The sequence below is a fragment of the Silurus aristotelis genome (genome assembly GCF_946808225.1).
Source record: "Silurus aristotelis genome assembly, chromosome: 2".
In the NCBI taxonomy this organism is placed as follows: domain Eukaryota; kingdom Metazoa; phylum Chordata; class Actinopteri; order Siluriformes; family Siluridae; genus Silurus; species Silurus aristotelis.
The window spans coordinates 1,815,601-1,839,703 of record NC_139575.1 but is presented as its reverse complement, the minus strand read 5'-3'; the positions used below and the strand labels follow the sequence as shown (position 1 = coordinate 1,839,703).

Sequence of the window (24,103 nt, the reverse complement as noted above, 5' to 3'; positions counted from 1 at the left end):
GGCACCTTGGTGGTGTTGGGATTTAAACGTATGACCTTTGGGATGAATCACATATAGGTGTAATGTCCATACAATTTACCCAAATATGGTACAGTTTCTTTAAGTCTGATTACAGATTTCTTGTTTCCTACTCAATTGATATACAAAACAATAAGTATCAACACAGATCATAAGCAGCATGTACTGCATTTAAAGGCCCTTGAGGATGGGAGTCACACCAAAACTGTTGGGCATCCGTGTAGTGAATATTCCAAGTGAGAACAATTATTTTGTTTAATTACATTTAAATTTATGGCATTTGGCAGACGCCTTTAGACAAGGTGACCTACAACTGAGCAATTGAGTGTTTAGGGTCTTGGGTAAGGGCAGCTTGGTGGTGGAGTCTAATGCTTTAACCACTGAGCTACCACATCCTATTACGATTACCCTATTCCACAAAATGTTTTACAATCACATTTACATTCACTCAGTCTTACCATCTTTATTACCCCTTACCCACACTAACACTCACATTCGATCCATTTCCCTCATGAATCTACAACGTTCACAATGTAGAAACGTGTAAAATAATGACTCGGACAAGAAGTTCATACAGGTAATTATCTTTTAATCAGGTGAGTAATTTAATAAGATAAATAGATTACATGAATAATATGTAATCTTGATGTAAACACGTGGTACTGTACAAGAGCATTATCACACACTTCCTTATAACTACAAAATATAAAACAGCTTCAAATATAACTACTATGTATATCAGATTCATCGTGGTAAAAAAATAAATATAGACAATCATAGCAAATAACATTTCATATTAAATAATAAACACAGTTTATTAAAGGATAATTGTTTCATTGCACTTGGTCCATGGGTACGTCCATCAGTCCTTCTACTGTGTTAATACCTGCAAGATACAAGAACAAATTAGGACCAAAAACTACTGAGTTGCAGCTCAAACCAGTTAGAGACTCATGGTCTAACATACTCCTGAGTAAATAATGTCTTACTAGATAAATCCTGGCAGGTTTTGGCCGATGACACTCGATAACCAGGACTGGTACTGAGACACCTGAGTATACACACCAGGTGAATAGGACAGAGCACAGCCTCTACCCCAGCTAGTGATACCAGCCTGAACCCAGACAGCACCCTGCTTAGTGACCAGCGGACCTCCAGAATCCCCCTTTCAAAAGAGAAATAAACTTGTCATTTTTTGATTGTTGAAGGTTGATACAAGTTGTATTTATTTACAAATGTCTTCTAATTGTGTGTTTACCTGGCAGGTATCTTTACCTCCTTGGTAGTAACCAGCACACATCATGTTTGGGGTAATGGAGCCAAATCCCAGAAGAAAATCACAAATCTGTTTATTGACAGTAGGCACCATCGCCTCCTGAAGAACACCAGGAGCTGGCAGTTGCACTATAAACAAAAACAAAGACATAAAAACATTTAAAAAGTTATCAAATTATACCCGGGTTTGTCATAGAAACCCACCTCAACAACCCTTCAGCTCAGCCCAATGAGGAACATAAATTCCTGGCTTTTGTGTCTCTGATTAACAACCAAACCCTGCAAACCTACCACTTCTACTACAACTATTCCTGATGATGCAAACAAAACACCTCTGTAGGTGAGATTTTCCTGACAAGTACAATATGTTGGGTTTTTTGATCACAGAAACCTGTGTGTTCATGTCTATGTATTTACCTGCAGAGGCAATGCTTCCCCAGCCGGTGATCCAGCAGCTGGTTTTATCTGGAAAACTGCTGCCTTGCCCTGCCAGACACACTGGTCTGATGTAGTCCGTGAAGTTGACTGAAGACTTCAGGCGTAGAAGGGCGATGTCATTGTTTTGGGTGGCGCTGTTGTAGCTGGGGTGAACGATCACCTGAGTTACACCTCTCGTAATTTGATTGGGATTAGAACCGGTTAGAGTCTGTTTCCCCAAATACACCGTCACAGCAGAAGAGATGGTGCTGTAGAATTAAAAACGTTTATTCATTTCTTTACTTACATTCACAACTGATTAAAGTATTATAAATGTATCAATACAAATAAAATGGAATTGAATGAAACAAACCTGGAGAAACAGTGGGCTGCTGTCAGAACAAAGTCTTTGTTGATCAGGGTTCCTCCACAGAAATGTCCGTTATAATCAGGGCTCTGGAGACTAACCTGCCATGGCCACCCTCCTTCTGAGGAACTCTGCCCACCCACAATACGGGTGTTAAAAGGGGCATGACCGCATACTGTAGAAAGAGAAACATCAGTTACAATCCGAATGGCATCATTCAGCAGAACAGAGGAGAATAAAAATTAATTAAGAGAAATACCCACCATCCAGCTGGGAAAGAGAACCTGGAATGAGAGAAGAAGAAGCTAAGTTCAACAAGATGCAGATGTGGATTTAGACAACTTTAATATAAAACAAAATGCCAGAAGTTCAGGTGTTTAACAAACAGAATGGAGATAAAAACACAAGTCAAGATTAAACTATACTGTGCTTTAAACAAAACACACTGTTCAAAAGAAGCTTTACAGAAATAAATAGGTTAAAAAATTATTTTTTTAAATTAGCACATAAGTCTTTTAGATGTCTGCATCATTTGTATGTTTGCGATATTTTATAAATTCAACAACTCAAAATACAATGTGTGATAAAATAATCAACAAGTGTTATCATTTCATCATCTTTACCTTTAATTAAATCTGTTTATAATCAAAGGTCAGTACATATTATAACAAACTAAAATGGAAAGCTACAGGATTTGCTGGATCAAGTTATACTTACAGCTATAGCTATTTGCACAATGACCAATGTTGTATAAATTTGCACATAGCCATTATTGTAATAAACGTAAATAAAGAAACTTTCCTCAGTAATTATTGCTAAAGTCTTACCTTGTAAGCATAAGAGCAGAGCCACAGCCACACACTGGAATCTCACCATGTTTGGATCTAGTTCAGTATCTGTCTGTTCAACTTGCAGGTTAAAGTGACACTATAGCAAGTTTCTTGACACTTATTATAGCAGTCCTCCTACAACTAACAGTGTTAACATACTGATCTGTTACATCATCGGACTGTCCCACTTTATTTAGGAAACATTCCTATTAGTCTATCAGTAACAACATTTCCAGTCTTCACACCTAGCATGTAATTATCTTCATGACAAGAATCCAGGTATACTAGAAAAAACACACACACAGGAAATCTATTTATAGGTTTAAAAATTATACTTCCTCATCTATAACAGGGGACAATAATTCAATCTGAGATCATATTTACAAACAAACATTTTACCATTACTGAAAAAAAATGTTGCCAGGGTCTAAACCGACATGATGGGTTTATTAAATGTGCGGCTTTTAAATTACTTTATTATTGTCTGATAATTTAATCTTATTGTTTACACGATTTATTGGAATCCATCGATCAGTACATAATGATAATTCTGTGGGGACAACATCCTGCAAGGGTCCTGGCACTCCATGGTTAAGGAGAGACACTGTCCCAATGCATCTTAACAGGGATATATAGATTATCTACATACGTTGCAATCTTTTGCCAAAAGTATTGGGTCACCTGGTCATCAGTACGGTATGTAATTTTTGAACATTGCATTTCACATTTAGTCCCAATTTGCTTTTATAATTCCCTCCACTCTTCTCCACAGCAACTTGTCTTTTAAAATTCATATCAACCATATTACAAAAACAGCTTCTTCCACCTTAGAAATATTGCTAAGCTAAGAAACATGTCTATATCTGATGCAGAGAAATTTGTCCATGCGTTCATGACCTCCAGACTGGCTACATTTTGTCCAGTTCTCACAAGGTTGAGTACATACAGTATGTTCATATAACCCAAATCTTCTCATCCCTACACTGGCTACCTGTTGTTAAGTTTTGAATCGAGTACAAACTACTGCTACTTACTCACAAAACACTAAATTGTTTATCTCCCATGTATCTTTACCGTCTTTTAACATGCTACAATCACGCTCCCTGAGATCTCCCTGTATTGTTTATAGACTATAATCACACTCTTGATGCCACCCAAATGAGGATGAGGTTCCCCTTTTGAGTCTGGTTCCACTCTAGGTTTCTTCCTTATGTCATCTAAGTAAGTTTTTCCTTGCCACAGTTTCCATGGCTGCTCATCAGTGATAAATGCATATCATTCACCTTAACTCTTAAAATTCTGTAAAGCTGCTTTGAGACAATGTCTGTTGTGAAAATAGCAATAGAAATAAACTTGACTTGAATAAACTTTGGTTTCTTGTAAACAGAGCGAGTCTTTTGATGCCACCTCGTAAATTGACAATTACATTTAGCAGATGACCTTTTCCAGAGCAACTTGCACTTATCTTGTTTATTTATCTGAGCAACTAAGGGTTTAGAGCCTTGCTCAAGGGCCAAGCAGTGGCAGGTTGTGATGCTGGGATTTGAATTTCACTTTAAACACATAAATCAGAATTGTGTGGCTGATGATTACAATTAACATTTCTATTCGTGAATCAGAGGAAATGCGTTTATAGCAGACCTGGAAAACAAATCAGACAAACTAATCAGAACCAGTAAGGGGGATGTTGAGGAAGTCCACTGAAAGGTGTGCCTATGAGTACTTGAGTACTAATGAGTACTAATTCTAGCATGCCTGCCAGTAAATGTCTGTGGCTTTGGATTAACAACAAAACAAGACCTGACCCAATTCTGAATTTCCCGCATGTAGAGTAGGCTTCCAGTCAAGATCTGACAATGATTCAAAGCAATTATCAAATTCTTACACTCCAACATCTCACAGAACAAGATGGATTCTTTTTGTGCTTATTCCTGACAAGGTTGTTTTCCTCATACCGTCTCAGAGATGCTTTTATTGTCACTGTTGCCGCAGGCTTGGCTACAGGGGCTACAGAAATAAATAGTCCTTGCTTTTTGCTTGAGGGTGAACTATTATAATATCACACTATCCGAAATGTCCCGTATCTGCATAAACGAGCCTGAAATACTACACAATATGCAGCATTACTGTCAAAAGAATCATTTTCTGACATACTTGCAGTTCCATTGCTGAGGTGTGCAGTGATTAAAAGCAGACTGTGGTCCTGAGCACATTGTAGCAGAGTGTTAATATTAATTACAGTCCAAATCAATCCTCAAAGTTCTGGAGTTAAACAACAACTTTATGCATCTTTAGGCTGTTGATGTAGAACCATCCTCACAGAATGGTATCCAATTGAAGAGAACTCCATACAGAGGTATGTAAACAGTACCCTGTATGTATGTGTATGTGACAAAAAAAATTTGATTTGATTTGATTTGAGGTAGGATGTCAGTATGAAGCAGGCAGATCCAAAGAGAGGAAAGGGACAGGAACACTGATTACTCATACCACAGGTAAGGACTCCAATCATACTCGCTTTGGCAGCAGAACTAAAAAGGATGACCAGAAGCTAACACAGTCATGAGGGATCTCTTTGGGATAAGAGACGTCACCATGCTACCATCAACAAACCTGAGTGAACATGTGAGAGTTAGGGGAGGACAGCCCACAAATATCCAGTTAACAAAACACTCGATATCCACCTGCTGTAGTCTTCATTATTTGAGGTACCAACAAATAGCCTGTACTTTTTTGATAGAAATAGGCAGGGAGTTCATAATGGCACAGAAGTTCACTCAGATAGTGTGTTGTGAGACAGTTAAGTGCTTCATACCTCAGTAGTATTTTGTAATCAATGTGAAATTTATGTCCATCCATCCATCCATCCATCCATCCATCCATCCATCCATCCATCCAATATTGCTAGTGTAATATCACAAGAACAAATGGTTATAGGATTTAAATGGAATTCTAATTAAAAACTGCAAAAATAATAATAATTTTTTTTTTTTTACGGATCCAAACAGGGTTAAGTTCACAGCAAGGTCAAAATCCTGAAATAGTTTTTCAGTAGCCTAAATCCTGTTTACAGTATTATGATTGATTCACATTTTTGGCATTATGCAAGGTACATGTACAGAGCCAATTAAAAGCAGTAAATTTTAATGGCAGGTAAGAAGGACTAGACTTGTTTGCAGTGGAGTCATCCCTTTCTACATGATCAGTTTCAGGTTTAAAAAAAAACGTGCTTTATGCTTAGCAAATGTGCTTTTTACAGCACAGTGAAGTTTTTTTTCCCGCATATCCTACTGGTGTTATGAAGTTGGGGTCAGAGTACAGGGTCAGCCATGGTACAGCGGCCCTGGACTACAGAGGGCTAAGGGCCTTGCTGAAGGGTTCTGAATGTGGCAGCATGGCGATACTAGGGCTTGAATCTCCGACCTTCCAAACAGTAACTCAGAGCTACCATGCCCCAAATAATCTCCAGTCAGTCAAGAATTCGGAAGCCAGAGTCCTTATTTGGGAGGTGGAAGCTTAGTGGACCCTGGTTTAGAACGTTGTGAGTTCAAATCCAAGCCACACCAAGCTTCCACTCCTGGGCCCATGAGCAAAACACTTAACCCCATAGCTGCTCAGATGTATGAGCGAGATAAATGTAAATGGCTCTGGATAGGGGCATCTGCCGTGGCTTATAGCCCTGACCTTCCAATCAGTAACCCAGAGCCTTAACCACTGAGCTACCAACTAGTGTGATTTCATGCTCTCATTACTGCACTTTCACATCTGGCTTGGTTCTTAGAAAACTGTATAAACATAAATGGACTTAGATTCTTGTATGAAGCTTCTTTGTTACACTTTTTATTGGTTAAACATCTATGTAGGTTAAAGTGAAATGCTTTTCTCTTGAGGTATTTTTTAAAAGGCTTCAAATTATAATTAAAACTACATTTCAAAACCTGTTCACCCTCTTTCCTATGAATCACACAGAAGGCCCTGGACAGATGCAATTACAGGTGCAGTTTCAGGCAGAAGAGAACACTAGCAATCAGTCCAAATATGTAAATCAAAACATGCAAACAGGTAATAGTTCAGGTACACAAATAATGGGATATCAGGAGCTGCAGAAATCGCAAACTTCAGATAAGGTAACAAGGCTCAGTTACAACAAAGTGTAAAGCAACTGAGCGTATAATTCACAGATTTCTTTGGGGATCAAAAGTCCTTTTAAAGTACTATTAGGTGAATGGGAGACAGGAGTGCCTAATCAGCAGCTCTGTAAATGGCAGCACTGTGAGTGTTGAGGAGTTGAAGGAGTTAAAGTTCATGTTGGTTATGGATGATCGTCAGTGATTGACCTGAAGAATGCAAATATTTTAAGAATTTAACAGGAAATGACCACACCAGTGGTTCACATAAGAACTAAAAGCTAAAAAACTCAACACTTTTTCATGGTAACTGGGCCAAAATTCTCCTCCAGTTATTACAGTTGAAATGCGATAATATGCTCCTTCTAGTGTTTATAAACAAAAAGAGGTGGAGTTTAGTAATCAAATGATCAGATTGCTTACAATTTGAAGAATCTATGAAGAACTTTTCTTAAGAAATTGGATTAACATAAAAACTATTCTATTCTATTCTATTCTATTCTATTCTATTCTATTCTATTCTATTCAGCCACACTGACTTTTTAAATGGTGTAACTCAAAAGAATTGTTGTCCTGTCAGTGACTAAAAGCTGCTCCAGTTATTGTTAATTCCAGTGACGGGCCATGCATTGGTACCTGGGCCTTCAGTGGGGACGTAAGCGACTTTATCCACCTCTTAATACCACCACTATTACATCGTAATTACAGAAACCATCAATACTATACAAAACACAATATAACAACACATACATTACAGAGAGACATTTCACATATGGAGGTGAAAACCATTTTACTAAAGCAACAAACCCAGTTAAGACTCCAAACCTCTACACTAAAACCACAACTGTGCATCTGTACATCTGGAGCAGTTCACAATCAATATTTGTCTAATAACATGACAAAAACAATAAAATGTAAATAAAATACAACCTACTCACCAGAGATGCAGACTCATAATGTCTGCATGTCATAATAATAATAACAAATATTAGAAATTAGGTTGTAAATGTAGGTAACCCAGCCATTAGGGGGGCACAAGCCAGTGTACTCTTAGTGCCGGTCCCAAGCCCGGGTAAATGGGGAGGGTTGCGTTAGGAAGGGCATCCAGCGTAAAACATGTGCCAAATCAAATATGCGGATCACAAATGAGAATTTCATACCGGATCGGTCGAGGCCCGGGTAAACAACGACCGCCACAGGTATCGTTAGCCGACAGGGTACCGGTGGAAATTGGGCTACTGTTGGCCGAAGGAGGAGAAGGAGAGGAGGAAGGCGTCTACAGAGACGGCAGGGAAAGGAGCAGTGTAGGAGAGTAGAGGTTCAGGTTGGTACTTTAAATGTTGGTACTATGACGGGTAAAGGGAGAGAGATAGCTGATATGATGGAGAGGAGAAAGGTAGATATGTTGTGTGTTCAGGAGACCAAGTGGAAAGGGAGTAAGGCCAGGAACATTGGAGGTGGGTTTAAACTGTTCTATCATGGTGTGGATGGGAAGAGAAATGGTGTAGGGGTGATTCTGAAGGAAGCGTACAGTAAGAGTGTAGTGGAGGTGAAGAGAGTTTCTGATAGGGTGATGATCGTGAAGGTGGAAGTTGAAGGGATGATGATAAATGTCATCAGTGCCTATGCTCCACAAGTTGGCTGTGAGAGGGAGGAGAAAGAAAGATTCTGGAGTGAATTAGATGAAGTGGCAGATGGTGTACCTAGGAAAGAACGATTGGTGATTGGGGCAGACTTTAATGGGCATGTAGGTGAAGGGAACAGAGGTGATGAGGAGGTGATGGGTAGGTATGGTTTTAAGGAGAGGAATGTAGAAGGGCAGATGGTGGTAGATTTTGCTAAAAGGATGGAAATGGCAGTGGTGAACACGTATTTTAAGAAGAAGGAGGATCATAGGGTGACGTATAAGAGTGGAGGAAGGTGCACACAGGTGGATTATCTTCTGTGTAGGAGATGCAACCTGAAGGAGAATGGAGACTGTAAGGTGTTTGCGGGGGACAGTGTAGCTAGACAGCATCGGATGGTGGTCTGTAGGATGGTTTTGGAGGTGAAGAAGAAGAGGAGGAAAGTAAGGTTTGAAAGAAGAATAAGATGGTGGAAACTGAAGGAGGAAGAGTGTAGTGTGAGGTTCAGGGAAGAGGTCAGACAGGGGCTTGGTGGTGGTGAAGAGGTGCCGGATGATTGGGCAACTACTGCAGGAGTGATGAGGGAGGCAGCTAGAAAAGTACTTGGTGTGACATCTGGAAATAGAAAGCAAGACAAGGAGACATGGTGGTGGAATGAGGAAGTGCAGGAGAGCATTAGGGGAAAGAGGTTGGCAAAACAGAAGTGGGATCGACAGAGTGATGAGAAAAGTAGGCAGGAGTACAAGGAGATGCGGCAGCAGGTTAAAAGGGATGTGGCGAAAGCCAAGGAAAAGGCATATGAGGAACTGTATAAGAGGTCGGACACTAAGGAAGGAGAAAAGGATTTATACCAATTGGCCAAGCAGAGGGACCGAGCTGGGAAGGATGTACTGCAAGTTAGAGCAATAAAGGATGGAGAGGGAAATGTGTTGACTAGTGAGGAGAGTGTGTTGAGAAGATGGAGGGAGTATTTTAAGCAGCTGATGAATGAGGAAAATCAGAGAGAGAGAAGGTTGGAGGATGTGGAGTTGGTGAAGCAGGATGTAGATAGGATTAGTAAGGAGGAAGTGAGAGCAGCGATTAAGAGAATGGAAAGTCGGTTGGACCAGATGACATACCGGTAGAAGCGTGGAGATGTTTAGGAGAGATGGCAGTGGAGTTTTTAACCAGATTGTTTAACAGGATTCTGGAAGGGGAGAGGATGCCTGAGGAATGGAGAAGGAGTGTGCTGGTACCGATCTTTAAGCATAAGAGAGATGTGCAGACCTGCAGTAACTACAGGGGAATTAAGTTGATCAGTCACACCATGAAGTTATGGGAAAGAGTAGTGGAAGCCAGGCTGAGAGAAGAGGTGACCATCTGTGAGCAACAGTATGGTTTCATGCCGAGGAAGAGCACCACAGATGCCTTATTTGCTTTGAGGATGTTGATGGAGAAGTATAGAGAAGGACAGAAGGAGCTGCATTGTGTATTTGTGGATTTAGAGAAAGCGTTCGACAGAGTGGAGAGAGGAGTTGTGGTATTGTATGAGGAAGTCAGGTGTGTCAGAGAAGTATGTGAGGGTGGTGCAGGACATGTATGAGGACAGTGTGACGGCAGTAAAGTGTGCAGTAGGTACGACAGACTGGTTCAGGGTGAAGGTTGGACTGCATCAAGGATCGGCCCTGAGCCCTTTCCTGTTTGAAGTGGTGATGGACAGGTTGACGGACGAGGTCAGACAGGAGTCTCCACCATGATGTTTGCAGATGATATTGTGATTTGTGGTGAGAGTAGAGAGCAGGTTGAGAAGAGCCTGGAGAGGTGGAGATATGCGCTGGAGAGAAGGGGAATGAAAGTCAGTAGGAGTAAGACAGAGTACATGTGTGTGAATGAGAGGGAGGGCAGTGGAGTGATGTGGTTGCAGGGAGAAGAGGTGGAGAAGGTGGAGGAGTTCAGGTACCTGGGGTCAACAGTGCAAAGTAATGGAGAGTGTGTTCGAGAAGTAAAGAAAAGAGTGCAGGCAGGGTGGAGTGGGTGGAGAAGAGTGACAGGAGTGATTTGTGATAGAAGAGTATCTGCAAGAATGAAAGGGAAAGTTTATAGGACTGTGGTGAGACCTGCGATGTTGTATGGATTAGAGACAGTGGCATTGAGAAAAAGACAGGAGGTGGAGCTGGAGGTAGCAGAGCTGAAGATGTTGAGGTTTTCGTTGGGAGTGACGAGGATGGACAAGATTAGAAATGAGTTTATTAGAGGGACAGCACATGTAGGATGTTTTGGTGACAAGGTGAGGGAGGCGAGATTGAGATGGTTTGGACATGTGCAGAGAAGGGACATGAATTATATTGGTAGAAAAATGCTGAAGATGGAGCCACCAGGTAGGAGGAAAAGAGGAAGGCCAAGGAGGAGGTTCATGGATGTGGTGAGGGAAGACATGCAGGTAGTTGGTGTAAAAGAGGCAGATATAGAGGACAGGGTGGTATGGAGACGGATGATCCGCTGTGGCGACCCCTAATGGGAGCAGCCGAAAGAAGAAGAAGAAGAAGGTTGTAAATGTAGGTCAGTGTTTCTGACAGTGTTTAGACCAGTAGAGAAGGTTAATCTCTTTATTTTAACATTGCTAACAAGAGAAGCTAAATTGTTTGCATTTTTGCAGATTGGAAATGGGTTTTAGAGACTTTATATCAAATCAGCTCTTTTCAAAAGATTTGTGGCAATGGTTCTAATATCATTCACTTGATCAATAGTTGAAGATGCAACAATCATATTTGTTGCAGATATACAAAGGTTCGTTACTCTTTACCTATGGACCAATAAATGAATTATATCACAAAGTTTCATGGTGCACAAATATTTAAGTACTACATAGAGATCTCCACTTTCATTTAATCATTTTTTTTACTTATGTGCATTTTTTTTTTAAATACACGGTATTGTCAACAAAATTGAAATAACATGAATCTTACATTAAACATGAAATTTTCCTGAATGTAGATATATTATTTTAATCACGTATCTGCTGCCTGACCACCACACTTTATCTTGTCCACAGGACTCCATATCACCATACTGGGCTGAGCAACACATTGTAAGCCTCGTGACCCAGTTACCACCAAGTCCTGGTTCCAAGGAAAGTGTCCTGGGAAACACCTTTTCAAGAGATTCTTTGTGATCTGCTCGCATCAAAATGTAATTGATCCCAAATTGGTCACAAATAGTCTACAACTAAAATGAGACACAACAACCAAGACATTCTTTTATGGGTCATTATTTTAATAATGTTAAATAAGCAGATTATATTATTAGTACAACACTTCCTAACAGCTGTAACAACTATATATCTTTTATTTTATCTTCACCCCCAGTAAAAAAAAGAGACACATAAATATAAATATAGACAAAACATTGAAAAATTTCAAAAAATGAGCAAAAAAAAATATATGTCATGAAAAATAATACATTTTGTTAAATTAAAATGTGTTCCTCCTGCTTGGACAAATCAGTAGCACCACTGGTTCTTTGGCTGCATCAGTACCTGAGAGGACACAAGAACACATGACCAAGATTTTAGTGACTGCTGTAAAAGCCGGGCAAATAATCATAACCCGGGTTTATATGTTATATATATATATATATATATATATATATATATATATATATATATATATATATATATATATATATATATATATACACATATACATACACACACACACACACACACACACACACACACACACACAGTAATCCCCAGTTTATCGTGGTGTTACATTTTAAACCCGTTCGTCATAATCGATAAACGGACGCCACCACAAAAATGATATTTTATGTATACAGTACTGTACTGTAATAACATTAAACTTAATTTTTAATTAATAATTATATTTTTATTAATACATTTCATTATTTCAACATAACTCCACAAAAACAATTCTCTAAACCAGCGGTCCCCAACCTTTTTTGCGCCACGGACCGTTTTTTTATTGTCAGACAATATTTTCACGGACCGGACCGGCGGATAAATACAACAAAATATACGAATAAAAATTAAATGATACGACTATAAAAACTGATATTTTCTAAATATAATAATAAACGTGAATCCACTGGGGGTTTGGATTTAGCAGTAATGTATTATGTGTTAGCGGCCGGAGCTCCTTTAAGAAGGTAGTGGATGGAGGTGAGACATGTGACCGAGGCATCATGACCTGCATCAAGAGTGAGTCATAGACAGATGTGGAGAAGAAAATCCAGTAATTTTCCAAAATAAAACATCATTCAGAATCAAATAATAAACAAAACGGTACCAATTGGCCCGGGGGTTGGGGACCACTGGTCTATAGGTTTTTTGGTCTATCGTGCTATTTCAAAAGTAGTTTTTGTGCATGTGAGAAATCGCTGCCACTTCCATTTTACGACAGTCTCGTGATAAGGATTCTTTAGCATTTTATGTTTAAAAAATGTAAACTGATGAAGTTCACAAATGTTAATAATAATAAACTGCGCTATTTAAAAATCACAAGCAGTTTAATGTTTTGCATTTATTTTCCTCGAACTCTACAGAAATTTAACCAAACCATGACTTAAAATGCATACATATAGATACAATATTTACATATAGATACAATATTTACATATAGATACAATATTTATATTTAGAATTACAATTCAATATATATATATATATACAGTACAGACCATTTTTATATATATTTCTTTATTTTCATGACTATGAAAATTGTAGATTTACACTGAAGGCATCAAAACTATGAATTAACACATGTGGAATTATATACATAACAAAAAGGTGTGAAACAACTGAAAATATGTCATAGTGTGCAAAGCAGTAATCTAAGCAAAAGGTGGCTACTTTGAAGAACCTACAATATGACATATTTTCAGTTGTTTCACACTTTTTTGTTATGTATATAATTCCACATGTGTTAATTCATAGTTTTGATGCCTTCAGTGTGAATCTACAATTTTCATAGTCATAAAAATAAAGAGAACTCTTTGAATGAGCAGGTGTGCCCAAACTTTTGGTCTGTACTGTATATATATATATATATATATATATATATATATATATATATATATATATATATATATATATATATATATATATATATATATATATACAGTGGGTACGGAAAGTATTCAGACCCCCTTAAATTTTTCACTTTTTGTTATATTGCAGCCATTTGCTAAAATCATTTAAGTTCATTCTTCTTCCTCATGAATGTACACACAGCTCCCCATATTGACAGAAAAACACAGAATTGTTGACATTGTTGCAGATTTATTAAAAAAGAAAAACTAAAATATCACATGGTCCTAAGTATTCAGATCCTTTGCTGTGACACTCATATATTTTACTCAGGTCCTCTCCATTTCTTCTGATCATCCTTGAGATGGTTCTACACCTTCATTTGAGTCCAGAAATGTTTGATTATACTGATTGGACTTGATTAGGAAAGCCACACACCTGTTTATATAAGACCTTACAGATCACAATGCATGTCAGAGCAAATGAGAATCATTAAGGTCAAAGGAACTGTCTGAAGAGCTCAGAGACAGAATTGTGGCAAGGCACAGATCTGGCCAAGGTTCCAAAAAATTTTTTGCTGCACTTAAGGTTTCTAAGAGCACAGTGGCCTCCATAATCCTCAAATGGAAGACGTTTGGGACGACCAGAACCATTCCTAGAGCTGGCCGACCGGCCAAACTGAGCTATCGGGGGAGAAGAGCCTTGGTGAGAGAGGTAAAGAAGAACCCAAAGATCACTGTGGCTGAGCTCCAGAGATGCAGTCGGGAGATGGGAGAAAGTTGTAGAAAGTCAACCATCACTGCAGCCCTTCACCAGTGGGGCTTTATAGCAGAGTGGCCCGACGGAAGCCTCTCCTCAGTGCAGGACACATGAAAACCCGCATGGAGTTCTCCAAGATGGTGAGAAATAAGATTCTCTGGTCTGATGAGACCAAGATAGAACTTTTTGGCCTTAATTCTAAGCGGTATGTGTGGAGAAAACCAGGCACTGCTCATCACCTGTCCAGTACAGTCTCAACAATGAAGCATGGTGGTGGCAGCATCATGCTGTGGGGGTGTTTTTCAGCTGCAGGGACAGGACGACTGATTGCACTCAAGGGAAAGATGAATGCGGCCAAGCACAGGGATATCCTGGACGAAAACCTTCTCCAGAGTGCTTTGGACCTCAGACTGGGCTGAAGGTTTACCTTCCAACAAGACAATGACCCTAAGCACACAGCTAAAATAACGATGGAGTGGCTTCACAACAACTCCGTGACTGTTCTTGAATGGCCCAGCCAGAGCAATGACTTAAACCCAATTGAGCATCTCTGGAGAGACCTAAAAATAGCTGTCCACCAACGTTTACCGTCCAACCTGACAGAACTGGAGAGGATCTGCAAGGAGGAATGGCAGAGGATCCCTGAATCCAGGTGTGAAAAACTTGTTGCATCTTTCCCAAAAAGACTCCTGGGTGTATTAGATCAAAAGGGGGCTTCTACTAAATACTGAGCAAAGGGTCTGAATACTTAGGACCATGTGATATTTCAGTTTTTCTTTTTTAATAAATCTGCAACAGTGTCAAAAATTCTGTGTTTTTCTGTCAATATAGGGTGCTATGTGTACATTAATGAGGAAAAGAAATGAACTTAAATGATTTTAGCAAATGGCTGCAAAATAAAAAAAAAATGAAAAATTTAAGGGGGTCTGAATACTTTCCGTACCCACTGTATATTTACAAAATGTATATGCATATGTACAAAATTATCTTATACCTGACAAATCCAGGAAGGTTTTTTTTGATGATGTTGGAGATCCAGATCTGGTACTGGGATATCAGAGTGTAAACACTGGGTGAGCTGTGCTGTGTACAGCCCTTACCCCAGCTAGTGATACCAGTTTGAATCCAGGCTGCACCCAGCTTGGTCACCATTGGACCTCCAAAATCTGCCTTTAAAAATAAAAAATCAATGTTGTAAATATGATGCGAATTCTATTCCAATCTTACTGCGCATTCACACTAGAAAGTTGATATTATAAGGTTAGTATTAGAGAGTTGTTCATATTTCATGATATTAAATGTACCTGACAGATTTCCGGGTGTCCGTGTAGATACCCGGCACATATCATGTTTGTAGTAATGGGCTCGGGTTTTAGTAGAAAATCACAAAAAACTGCATTAATAATGGGCGCCATCGTCTCCTGCAGCACACTGGGTGAAGGCACTACACACAATCACACAAATATATTACAATCTATTGGTACTATCATATTCTCATTTCTGTGTGTTTACGTGTTTGTGTATGGCCTAATAGAACCCACTTCTGACGTCCTAAAACCCAAAACAATTATCAGAGGCCAGTTGCATCACTTTAAATGTATGTATGTACTTCAAAATTGGCCCCAAAATGAATTCAGGGATCAGGGATGCAGGTCTGAGAAATTCACTCCATTGCAAGACACCATGCAACAAATGTTTAGGGTCATTTACACCTAAGGTCAATTTACAATAGCCATCTAACCTACCTACATGGATTTGGACTGAGGAAATTTCAGGACCTAGAGAAAACCCGCATGAACACTCACAGTGTGAGGCAACAATGCTATGAACTGCAACAATCTGCATTTGAATACACTGAACAACACTATTGTTAAGCTGGAGTAAAACTTTTTTTCGGCCTCTCCTGTTAAGGGGTCGCCACAGCGGACCATCTGCATGAATGATTTGGCACGTTTTTTTATGCTGGATGCCCTTCCCAACGCAACCTTCCCCATTTATCCGGGTTTGGGACCGGCACTAAGGCTTGTTCAACCCTAATGGCTGGGGTTAGCTGGAGTAATGTAAAAATTTGCATTCTGTGGTCCAGCAACCAGTTACTGAACCAAAAAACATCTCCCTATAACTGGCTACTGGACCTCAGAAAGCAACTATTTATAATACTCCAGTTCACAAGCTTTGGGGTTTAGAAGGACACAAACCAGGAAAAGAACTCTGGGCAGACAGAGAAATGCCTGGAAATTTGGCATGCTTGCAGGAGGGCACCGAGTCTTAGGTCATTTGCTTTACACCTCACAGGTTTGGGGAGGTGGTGTGCATGTTTTCAGTGTGTCCTCCTTTAGGGGGTTTCCCCATCCCTATTTAAAGATGTGTGTCATCGGGTGATTTGCATGTCCTTATTTTCTGAATTTGTGATTGTACCCTGTGATGACTTTGCACCCCAAACAGGGTGTCGCCCAGTTTTAGTGTAACTTAAAATTTAACACATCGATTATACTTTTTGTGAATGGAGCCATTGATTTGTGTGTGCAGTTTACCTGCAGTGTTGACGCTCCCCCAGCCTGTGCTCCAGCTTATGGTGCCATCAGGAAAACTGCTGTTTTGTCCAGCCAGGCACACTGGTCTGATGTAGTCAGAGAAGGTGACGGAAGAGTGCAGCCGCAGAAGTGCGATGTCATTGTTATTGGTTGTGCAGTTGTAGTTTGGGTGAACGATCAGCTCTTTAATGTGTCTGGTAATCTGATTTGGATTGGAACCATTGAAAGTCTGTTTTCCCAAATATACAGTAACTTTAGAATGTCTAGTCCTGAAAGAAAGAAAGAAGTCTGTTTAGTTCATTGGGCGCTTTTCTGCTCACTCTCAGTCTCAGTACAGTGTTATGTATAGAACTGTGTGTAATATTTACCTGGAGAAACAGCGGGCTGCAGTCAGAACCCATTCTTTGTTGATGAGGGATCCTCCACAGAAATGGCCACGATGTTTACCAGGCCTCTGTAAACTAACCTGCCATGGCCACGCCCCCTCTGAAGCACTCCGTCCATCCACAGAATGGATGTTAAGTGGTGCACGACCACATACTAAAATGAGAGGAACTCTATTAGATGATCATTTTATCGTTTAAACTGCCTGAGCAGAACAGAACAAATATAAATGTGACTTCAGATGAAATTCAGATGAACCTACCACTGAGTTGGGAAAAGGAACCTGTAGTGCAAACAGATAAATAGAAAATGCATTATGAAATGGTATGCTGATTATTTTGTTACTGTTATTTACAATGTGTACATACATTTCACTCTAAATTAAATAATATATATATTTATATATTTATACATAGTATTAAGCAGTTGATCAGATATATAGTAAATAAAATTCTTTCTTTTTAGCAGGACATCAAAGTTTTTACACTCCAGTTTCCTGTAATCGGATCTTCTTTATTCAAGAAAAACACACAGCAATGAATGTAGAAATATTAAGAGATTTCTTACCTTTTAGCCATAAGACCAGGGCCACAGTCACACACTGAGCTTTAAGCATATTTGCATTCAGCCCTCTGTCTCTTATCGTAATCCAGCGAGTGTTTTTGTTTCCTGCTGTCACACTGTTATAACCACCCGGACTTCACACGGTGCCGTTTGTCAGAACAACTACATCACTGGAACGTCCTCCTTTAGTGTGGAAATAACCTTCTGTCACATTTCCAGTTTAAGCACATAGTATGCAATTATCTTCATGACTCAACCTGCATGTGCTTGATGAAACAAAACAAGCAGGAAAAAATATGCTTAATTGCAGAGCATTTATAGAGGAATAAATGATGAGAAAACTCCAGACTCGAACTCACCACAACACACGTGACCTCATTTACACTATGATTTTTTTAAGTAGGTAAAAAGAAGGTCTTGTGCTCATGAAAATTGTAATAGAAATCTCAAGGTTTCTTTCATGTGTCATCTAAGGAGGTTTTTCTTGCCACCAGTTGCCACTGTCTTACTCATAAGGGGGAAACTTTTATTTATGAATAATATTTTAATCACTGCTTTTTCTCTGTAAAACTGATTTAAGATAATGTCCATTGTTAAATGTAAACCAGAGATTCAGGTCTACTTAGTTAAGTAGATTTATAATATTCCCCACAATAGTAAAGTTCAGGTTTGGGTTTCCAAGTTCAAGCGAATGCAAAATTGTATTATAGCGCCATCTAAAGACTAAAGATCTAAAGTTCAACACTCTCACAGGTTTCTATCGGTATTTGTGTTCATCAGCCACAAGGGTGTTATGAAAGGCAGGTAGTTTTGTAGGTGAGGAGACCTGGTGTGCAGTCAGCATTCAGATTCATCCTGAAGGTGTTCAATAGGGTTGAGATCGGAGCTCTATAGCAGGCCCCTTAAGATCTTCCTCTCCAAAGCATGTAAACCAGATCTTCAAGGAGCTCACTTTGTGTACATGGGCATTGCCATGCTGGAACAGGTTTGGGTTTCCAAGTTCAAGTGAATGCAAAATTTTATTATAGAGCCATCTAAAGACGTCCTGTACAATTGAGTGCCTCCAGCTTTGTGGTAACAGTTTGGAAAGGAACAGATACAGCAGCAAAGGTCAGGTGACCCAATACTTTTGGAAATATAGTGTATGTCTCACATGTAACAACAAATAATAGAAAGGAGTGGGCCATGAACTAATACCTGGAGAATATCTTTAACTACAGTAGCTAAATGTGAAAATCATTAGGATAGGAAAAGCCTGTAACTCCAGTGCATATGCAGCAGTTTGAAAGAATATAGAGGTTGGTTTGACGTAGATGTTGGCAGATAGTGAGTGGAATCACATTGGACGCTGCTGCCATGAGACACAGCAGCCTCTGGAACTGCTTCACAGTGAGTGGAGGAAAAATGGGAGGACCTGGTATTGGTAAGCTTTGTCCCCGTAAGCAAACCTCAGAAACCTCCTGTGTGTGGGAAGGACGGCTATGTGGAAGTAAGTGTCCTTCAGATCTATTGTGACAAACCAGTCCTCATGAGTGAGCGGTTTAGAATCGGAAGCAAACCCGTCATCCTTATTCGAAACAATGAAATACGGACTATAGTAGCCTGACTGTCTGACCAAGGGTGAACCAGCTCAATGGCCCCTTTCCCCAGGAGAGTGTGCACCTCCTGTTGCAGGACCAGAGCCTGCTCGGGTCCCACCATGGTGGAACACACCCCGTTGAACCGGGGAGGAGAGGACCCGAATTGAATCGAGTAGCCCCTGTCTATAGTACACAGGACCCACTGAGACATGTCTGGCTGGAAGTCAGACCGCGTTGAGCGCGAGCAGATCCGGGAACCAGAGCTGGTTGAATGCAAGCAGAGCCGAGCCTGAACGTGAACCGAGCAGAGGTGAGATCCGTAACACTGAGGGGAGAGTCAGGGAAACAGGCGAGGTCGGGAAGCCGATTGAAGGTTTCTGGCGTCCTTATATGTGTTTGAAATATGGACGCCATTTCTGTGTAGCAGGTTGCAAAGGGAAGGTTCCTCGGTGATATCAGCGGCAATGCCGGAAGTGTTCACGCAGGCTGACAATTGTCCATTGTGAAAAGCGCTATAGAAATACACTTGACTTGACTTTAACGTGCATTACAAGTGATAACTTGTATACAATTTACCCACATATGGTAGAGTTTCTGTAAGTCGGTTTACAGATGCCTTATTTCCTACTCAATTTATATACAAAGCAATTAGTATCAACACAGATCAGCAGCAGCATGTACTGCCTTTAAAGACCCTTAAGGATGGAAGACACACCATTCGTGTAGTGATTATTCAAGGTGAAAACAATTATTTAATTAATTTACATTTATGGCATTTGGCAGACGCCCATTAGACAAGCTGACCTACAACTGAGCAATTGAGTGTTAAGGTCCTTGGGTAAGGGCAGCTTGGTGTTAGAGTCCAATGCTTTAACCACTGAGCTACCACATCCCATTACATTTCACAATCACATTTACATTTACCCATCTTTATTACCCCTTACCCACACTAACACTCACATTCGATCCATTTCCCTCATGAATCTACAACGTTCACAATGTAGGAACACGTAAAATAATGACTCGGACAAGAAGTTCATACAGGTAATTATCTTTTAATCAGGTGAGTAATTTAATAAGATAAATAGATTACATGAATAATATGTAATCTTGATGTAAACACGTGGTACTGTACAAAAGCATTATCACATGCTTTCCTTATAATTACAAAATATAAAACAGCTTCAAATATAACTACTATGTATATCAGATTCATCGTGGTAAAAAAATAAATATAGACAATCATAGCAAATAACATTTCATATTAAATAATAAACACAGTTTATTAAAAGAAAATTGTTTCATTGCACTTGGTCCATGGGTACGTCCATCAGTCCTTCCACTGTGTTAATACCTGCAGGATACAAGAACAAATTAGGACCAAAAACTACTGAGTTGACGCTCAAGCCAGTTAGAGACTCATGGCCTAACATACTCCTGAGTAAATAATGTCTTACTAGATAAATCCTGGCAGGTTTTGGCCGATGACACTCGATAACCAGGACTGGTACTGAGACACCTGAGTATACACACCAGGTGAATAGGACAGAGCACAGCCTCTACCCCAGCTAGTGATACCAGCCTGAACCCAGACAGCACCCTGCTTAGTGACCAGCGGACCTCCAGAATCCCCCTTTCAAAAGAGAAATAAACTTGTCATTTTTTGATTGTTGAAGGTTGATACAAGTTGTATTTATTTACAAATGTCTTCCTATTGTGTGTTTACCTGGCAGGTATCTTTGCCTCCTTGGTAGTAACCAGCACACATCATGTTTGGGGTAATGGAGCCAAATCCCAGAAGAAAATCACAAATCTGTTTATTGACAGTAGGCACCATCGCCTCCTGAAGAACACCAGGAGCTGGCAGTTGCACTATACACAAAAACAAAGACATAAAAACATTTAAAAAGTTATCAAATTATACCCGGGTTTGTCATAGAAACCCACCTCAACAACCCTTCAGCTCAGCCCAATGAGGAACATAAATTCCTGGCTTTTGTGTCTCTGATTAACAACCAAACCCTGAATAACTACCACTTCTACTACAACTATTCCTGATGATGCAAACAAAACACCTCTGTAGGTGAGATTTTCCTGACAAGTACAATATGTTGGGTTTTTTGATCACAGAAACCTGTGTGTTCATGTCTATGTATTTACCTCCAGAGGCAATGCTTCCCCAGCCGGTGATCCAGCAGCTGGTTGTATCTGGAAAACTGCTGCCTTGCCCTGCCAGACACACTGGACTGATGTAGTCCGTGAAGTTGACTGAAGACTTCAGGCGTAGAAGGGCGATGTCATTGTTTTGGGTGGCGCTGTTGTAGCTGGGGTGAACGATCACCTGAGTTACACCTCTCGTAATTTGATTGGGATTAGAACCGGTTAGAGTCTGTTTCCCCAAATACACCGTCACAGCAGAAGAGATGGTGCTGTAGAAATAAAAACGTTTATTAATTTCTTTACCTTCATTCACAACTGATTAAAGTATTATATATGTATAAATACAAATAAAATGGAATTGAATGAAACAAACCTGGAGAAACAGTGGGCTGCTGTCAGAACAAAGTCTTTGTTGATCAGTGTTCCTCCACAGAAATGTCCGTTATAATCAGGGCTCTGGAGACTAACCTGCCATGGCCACCCTCCTTCTGAGGAACTCTGCCCACCCACAATACGGGTGTTAAAAGGGGCACGGCCGCATACTGAAGAAAGAGAAACATCAGTTACAATCCGAATGGCATCTTTCAGCAGAACAGAGAAGAATAAAATGAATTAAGACTCAGAGAAATACCCACCATCCAGCTGGGAAAGAGAACCTGGAATGAGAGAAGAAGAAGCTAAGTTCAACAAGATGCAGATGTGGATTTAGACAACTTTAATATAAAAAAAGGTCAGAAGTTCAGGTGTTTAACAAACAGAATGGAAAGAGCAAGGCGAGATAAAAACACAAGTCAAGATTAAACTATACTGTGCTTTAAACAAAACACACTGTTCAAAAGAAGCTTTACAGAAATAAATAGGTAAAATTACTAAATAATAAATTATTTACGGATAAATTAACTAATAAATTACTATTTATACATTTGCACATATAAGTTGGTTGCTAATAAGTGAGCAAGTGGCAATTGTAGCAAAGAAAAACTCCCTGAGATGGTATGAGGAAGAAACCTTGTGGTTGTCTTTTAGATGTCTGCATCATTTGTATATTTTTGATATTTTATAAATTTTACAAATTAAAATACAAATATGTGACAAAATAGTCAACAAGTGTTATCATTTCATAATCTTTACCTTTAATTAAATCTGTTTATAATCAAAGGTCAGTACATATTATAACAAACTAAAATGGAAAGCTACAGGATTTGCTGGATCAAGTTATACTTACAGCTATAGCTATTTGCACAATGACCAATGTTGTATAAATTTGCACATAGCCATTATTGTATTAAATGTAAATAAAGAAATTTCCTTAGGAATTATTGCTAAAGTCTTACCTTGTAAGCATAAGAGCAGAGCCACAGCCACACACTGGAATCTCACCATGTTTGGATCTAGTTCAGTATCTGTCTGTTCAACTTGCAGGTTAAAGTGACACTATAGCAGGTTCCTTGACGCTTTTTATAGCAGTCCTCCTACAACTAACAGTGTTAACATACTGATCTGTTACATCATCGGACTGTCCCACTTTATTTAGGAAACATTCCTATTAGTCTATCAGTAACAACATTTCCAGTCTTCACACCTAGCATGTAATTATCTTCATGACAAGAATCCAGGTATACTAGAAAAAAAACACACAGGAAATCTGTTTATAGGTTTAAAAATTGTACTTCCTCATCTATAACAGGGGACAATACTTCAATCTGAATTCATATTTACATACAAACATTTGACCATTACTGAAAAAATTTTTTGCCAGGGTCTAAACCGACATGATGGGTTTATTAAATGTGCGGCTTTTAAATGACTTTATTATTGTCTGACAACTTTATCTTATTGTTTATACGATCCCTTCACTGGAATCCATCAGTACGTGATGGTATTTCTGAGGGGACAACATCCTGCAAGGGTCCTGGAGCTCCCTGGTTGAGGAGAGTCACTGTCCCAATGCAGCTTTACAGAGATATATAGATTATGTATATACATTGTAAATCTATGAATTATTCTCCACGTTTAACACTAATGAGTCACAGGTGGTGGTGGTGGTGGTGAGTGCAAAAAACTCCCAGAGCTGGTATGAGGCAAAAACCTTGTGAGGAACCAGACTCAAAATGTAGCCCCTCCACATGTGGGTAACACTAAAGCTTTATTCATTATACAAGATCGTATCAAAAAGTGTGTAGACTAATGGTGCTACCTGGTGTTACTCTGACCCACGTGCATTACCACACCTGCAATTACATAATGGAGAGCAAGCCATAACAAAGAGCAAACGTGAAATAGTGCATGAAACTGTCCAAATCTGCCACAGAGATATTTGATCACAGGGCGACGAGAAGAGATCAGGAAGACCACCTTATAAATTTACAATAACATTACAACAACATTTGGCAGATGACTTCTTCCAGAACACCTTGCAATTATCTTGTTTATACAT

At 39.5% G+C, this 24,103-nt stretch overlaps 3 protein-coding genes across 3 annotated transcripts in view; 1 reads left to right on the top strand and 2 right to left on the bottom strand.

The window, feature by feature from the left end:
- Positions 1-586: 586 nt before the first annotated feature.
- On the bottom strand, positions 587-3,004 carry LOC310738997 (serine protease 27-like). Its single transcript, XM_083564525.1, has 7 exons — positions 2,905-3,004; positions 2,341-2,361; positions 2,084-2,252; positions 1,711-1,979; positions 1,277-1,422; positions 1,008-1,183; positions 587-904 (listed from the first exon to the last, which is right to left on the bottom strand). Coding segments are annotated over exons 1-7 (831 nt in total). The 5' UTR covers positions 2,954-3,004; the 3' UTR covers positions 587-903.
- Positions 3,005-8,099: 5,095 nt separating this feature from the next.
- LOC310738682 (craniofacial development protein 2-like) overlaps positions 8,100-24,103 on the top strand; it is a 75,812-nt gene continuing 59,808 nt past the window's right edge. The window contains exon 1 of the mRNA XM_083563873.1: positions 8,100-9,081. Coding sequence (XP_083419999.1) covers positions 8,383-9,081 — 699 coding nt within the window. The 5' untranslated portion in view covers positions 8,100-8,382. The remainder of the gene's footprint in view (positions 9,082-24,103) is intronic.
- On the bottom strand, positions 11,891-23,125 carry LOC310737253 (transmembrane protease serine 9-like). Its single transcript, XM_083561491.1, has 15 exons — positions 23,001-23,125; positions 22,302-22,322; positions 22,040-22,208; positions 21,667-21,935; positions 21,233-21,378; positions 20,964-21,139; positions 19,737-19,831; positions 19,553-19,689; positions 17,930-18,062; positions 17,625-17,645; positions 17,347-17,518; positions 16,979-17,247; positions 15,749-15,888; positions 15,439-15,614; positions 11,891-12,173 (listed from the first exon to the last, which is right to left on the bottom strand). The coding sequence occupies exons 1-15, from the start codon at positions 23,047-23,049 to the stop codon at positions 12,167-12,169; spliced, it is 1,980 nt and encodes a 659-aa protein (XP_083417617.1). The 5' UTR covers positions 23,050-23,125; the 3' UTR covers positions 11,891-12,166.